This window comes from Galeopterus variegatus, unplaced genomic scaffold (genome assembly GCF_000696425.1).
Source record: "Galeopterus variegatus unplaced genomic scaffold, G_variegatus-3.0.2 Scaffold126, whole genome shotgun sequence".
Taxonomy (NCBI): Eukaryota; Metazoa; Chordata; class Mammalia; order Dermoptera; family Cynocephalidae; genus Galeopterus; species Galeopterus variegatus.
The window spans coordinates 1818-6387 of NW_007726237.1; the positions used below are offsets into that span (position 1 = coordinate 1818).

Sequence of the window (4570 nt, forward strand, 5' to 3'; positions counted from 1 at the left end):
AATGATCCTGGGTAAAGAAATCACCTATGGAAAAACAAACAAACAAGCAGTTCTATAGAAGAAAAGAGAATGCAATTACTATTTCCTCCCCTTCCTTCCAACTTCTCCTACCTCTTTCATTTCTTAGTGGAAACGGTTTCATGGCACTGGCCCAAGGTAGGAGAATAACCTTGGCAGAGTCAAGATCCTTGACTGGCCAAGCATCCTCTGCCTGACCCTTGCCCCCACCCCCACTCCCTTGTCAGAATTTTAGCTCATTTTCAAGTGTTATAAATTTGTAAACATAACTTTCTGTTGTTTTCTTTTTCCAACAATTCTTTGCTGCAGATTATGTTGCTGACAGACCCGGAGATTGAGAGCAGCTTATTGATCAGCTCAGACGAAGGGGCGACCTATCAAAAGTACCGGCTGAACTTTTACATCCAGAGCTTGCTTTTTCACCCCAAGCAAGAGGACTGGATTCTGGCATACAGCCAGGACCAAAAGGTGAGCACGCTTCCCTTGTTTGAGACAAGGGTGCATGTTCCCCAGGATTCAGACTGCTCATTAACCATCTCTCCATTTTATGTCAATGGTCATTTTTTGTTCAGTGCAATAGCCTGATCTCTGTGCCAGTGGACAAGGGGAAGCCAGGATGATCTCAGGTTGCTTCCTTAAACTGTGTAAACATCTGAAACAACATACAGAATAAAAATTCGATACTAAGTAAGAGGCTGTGGAGAAGCTGTTCTTTTTTTTTTTTGTCTTTTTTGTGACCGGTAAGGGGATTGCAACCCTTGGCTTGGTGTTGCCCACACCGCGCTCAGCCAGTGAGCGCACCGGCCATTCCTATATAGGATTCGAACCCGCGGCGGGAGTGTCGCTGCACTCCCAGCGCCGCACTCTCCTGAGTGCGCCACGGGCTCGGCCCGAAGCCATTCTTAATACAGATGTTTAAGACAGTCAGGAGCCACTGTCCTCATGGAATTTTATATATGTGGATAAGTGATCATTTTTCTTGGGAAAGTACCCTTCACTTTTCTCAGACCCTTAAAAGGAAGCATAACCCTGAAAAGGTTAAGAACACTAACTAGGGCTTTGCTAAAACAGTGAGAGAAATGGCCAGAGGAACAATAATAATGTACACAGATAACATTATTCAGAACCTAGTTATCTCCATGCTTTTCTTCTTTTGATGGCAGGGTTGAAGAAGTGCACTTAAGAAAGCATGAGATGAGGTTACGCTATTACACATGTGTGTGTGTCCTGTGATGTTTCATACTACAATGTATATTATGTACTCAGTACTACATATATACTATAAAATACATACAATCTCTTCCTTTGAGGAACTTATATTCTCAGGTAGAATATAAGGCTAACAATAGCAAATACAATTAAATTAAAATGAAAGGGAACAACATATACAAAGGCAAATGTGAGAGAGACTCTAGCCATGAACACCAAAGAGAAAATAGATGAAATGTTGGGAAGCTCTTTATACAGTGCAGTGAGGGCATTCTGAGATTTCTCCTTAGGGGAATCTTGTGTTAGAAAATACATATATCTAAAGAAATACTGGACGTACATAAGTGAGGAGGATATTCTAGGCTTTATCTGTCTGTGCTGGCATAGATGGGTGGATATTTTCTTGAAAGCAGGGGTATGATGTAAGCAACTGCCCAAAGTCTCTACTGACATGAACATTTTGGAGGAAACAAAATTCTTAGGATTGGAGTTTTATTCATGCTGCCTTACTGCCAAATAAAATGCACATTAAGCCTAAAAATAGAAAGGATTTACAATTAGTATATTTTTTCCTCTTGAGCAGCCTGGCCACCCTTTCAGGAGAATGTACAATTTTGTTCCTGGAGTTAAGTCACAGTGGTCCAGTATGGTGCAATTAACAGAGGCGACGGATGAGTCACTCAGACACTGAATATTAGTCATTTAATCCACTGGGTTATTGCATTTTATTCAACAATTGGTTATTTTTTTTTCCCCTGATGCCAGAGGCACAGTTAGGGCCAGATTTACCTGGCTAAGTGAAAACTATACATCTTTGGATGAAGGGGATGCCCAAAAATGTAACCCTTCATTTTCCAGGACTTCTAACAGCGCCTCCCGTGATCACTGTGGCAGAGTAGATAATCCTGAGGAATTGGGACATCTGGGCTGTGGCCCCAACTCAGCCACTGATCGTGAACAGTATTTAGTTGTGGGTTCCTTTGCCTTAAAATGTATTTGTATGGATAATAATTGCAGATGCACTTTCTATATGATTGGAAAACAAACAAACAATCTGTTTTAGGTTCTCTGCATGGTGCAGTGTTGGTATAAAATAACTATATCAAGGAGCTTTCAGTCTCTCTGGAGATAGATTAGTACTTATGAGTTCATTAATAGTCTAACAGAGGCCAAAAAGGCAGTGCTCTCACTGATGCAAAATAGATAAACAGTCAAAATGGCTGGATGAATTACGTGAAATTGATAGCCCGAAGTTCAAAAGATGGAGATCTAGTGACCTGTTTACTTTGGAGGTCTTATGAAATGACTTCACCTGGACCTTAATGAATACAACAAATTTCTGTTGGAGAGAGTGCTTATTTTCATTTTTTTATAATAGGAATGTCATAAACAATCATATAAAATTAGAAGAAACATGTTTATAGGATTACAAATTTGTCTATTTGGCTGAAATGGAAATTTGGTAAGACTAATTATAATACACACATGCACACATTTGAAACCTAATCCTTGATTATTTCTCACTGTTTTGACTATTCGATTCTTGTGCAAAATAATTTTTGTTTTCATAATTAGGAGGCTTTGGAAATTTTTGGTCAGAGGAATGATGTATTCAGACCTGTATATTACAAAGGTTAATTGGTAGTAACATAAGGTTGAACTGTAGTAGTATAATACAACAGATGTGGATTCTAATATTTGTTTTTTTTTTTCAGTGATATAGAAAATGTACCTGCAATTATAATTATCCCTATAAACACATTTTAATGCAAAGCAAGCCACCACTAGATACTCTTCACCATAAGTGGCCGAGATGGGGCCACAGCCCAGGTGTTTTAAATCCTCCAATGTTATCCACTCTTTCACAGTGAACACAGGAGGCACTGTTTGAAGTCCTGGAACACGAGAGTTAGATTTTGGGCATCTTCTTCAGCATAAAGCAAGCAGAGCAGTTAGGATTATATTGTGATAGTCCTAGCATCAGATACTGAGCATCTGGACCAACAGATATCTTTTGTGATCATAGACCGAATGAATCCTGTCACTTTAGAGCTGGAAAAAAATGTATCAGTCTTTGTTCTGTATGAAGCTAAGCATCCAGAACCTCTGAGAGGTTAATAAATTTTCTCAAAGGGAAAAATTTGGTATCACATGTGGATATTCTATAAATGGAATAAAGTCTTACATGAAATTTGGTAGGTTCTCTTTCTTGAGGGTGATATTTAGAAATGAACCAGTGGGCAGAAGCCAGCCTTTCTGCTAACCTCTCTGTTTCTCCAAGAGAGAATAAAAGATAAGTCATCTTGGAAAACAATTGTGGATAACCTGATAATGCTAGTAGGAGTCAGAAAAGACCTCCATATCTCAAAACTTGAATCACACAATGGGGGGTAGGACATCAGCTGGAGGGGAGTGGGGTCCAGCCATCCGCTGAGACATTAGCTGATGGCATTGGCTGAAAGTCAAGTTGAGAGGGGTTGTGGCCATTCAGGTGGGTCAGTGATATGGAAATAACGGCTGGCAATTAGCCATGGATCAGGGGCTTTTCACACTGATGAGATTCAGCTATAGGCACCATGGGGTGCCACATGCTGGTGTTGACTGGCCACTGACTGCATTTGCCCAGGAAATGGGAACATTTATTTTTTCATAAATTCTCATCAATTTTTCTGTGACAGCTGCTAGTGCTGCTGCTGCAGAACTTCCAGCCTAAGTCTTAGCTAGTGTTCACTCTGCTAGATGGAGTTTCACATCAAATTCTTGTGAAGAGAATCCTCAGGTTAAGGTTCTATGTCTCAGAAAATATCTTGTTGATGTGGAAACTCCTTCAGAGTCCTCCTCTCTTTCCTTATATGCTGTTATTTTTGTTTTCTTTTAAGGCATACTCTCCATCTTTTGAACATATAACCATGTTTATGTTTCCTTATTTCCCTGACATTCCTTTTTCTCTACTTCAATGAATGAGACTTTTAAGGCCCTGATGACACAGTTTTGGATCTCTGGCCTGCAGGGTAGAGCCCATATGGGCTGCAGTGCTCTATGTTTCATCTGGGATGCCTAATCACCCAGTGGAGGCTTTTTGATGTAACAATTATAAGGAACTCAGTAAGTTTTTTTGGGCAGATTGTTCTTTCTGGCCCAAGAGAGGGTTTTACTGGCCATCAGTTCTATGGGAGGCCAGATCTTCAAAAAAAAAAAAAAAAAAAAAAAAAAAAAAAAAAAAAAAAAAAAAGGACATCAACAAGAAATATTATACTCAAAATGGCAAAACTCAAGGACAAAGAGAGAATCTTGAAAGCTGCAAGAGAGAAGCGTCAGATCACCTATAAGGGAGCTCCAATCA

The 4570-nt window shown here is 39.7% G+C and overlaps 1 protein-coding gene across 4 annotated transcripts in view; it reads left to right on the forward strand.

Annotated features, from left to right (window-relative positions):
* Positions 1-273: 273 nt before the first annotated feature.
* SORCS1 (sortilin-related VPS10 domain containing receptor 1) overlaps positions 274-4570 on the forward strand; it is a 200302-nt gene continuing 196005 nt past the window's right edge. For all 4 annotated transcript variants that reach the window (XM_008588434.1, XM_008588426.1, XM_008588442.1 and 1 more), the window contains exon 1: positions 274-486. In XM_008588434.1, coding sequence (XP_008586656.1) covers positions 331-486 — 156 coding nt within the window. In that variant the 5' untranslated portion in view covers positions 274-330. The remainder of the gene's footprint in view (positions 487-4570) is intronic.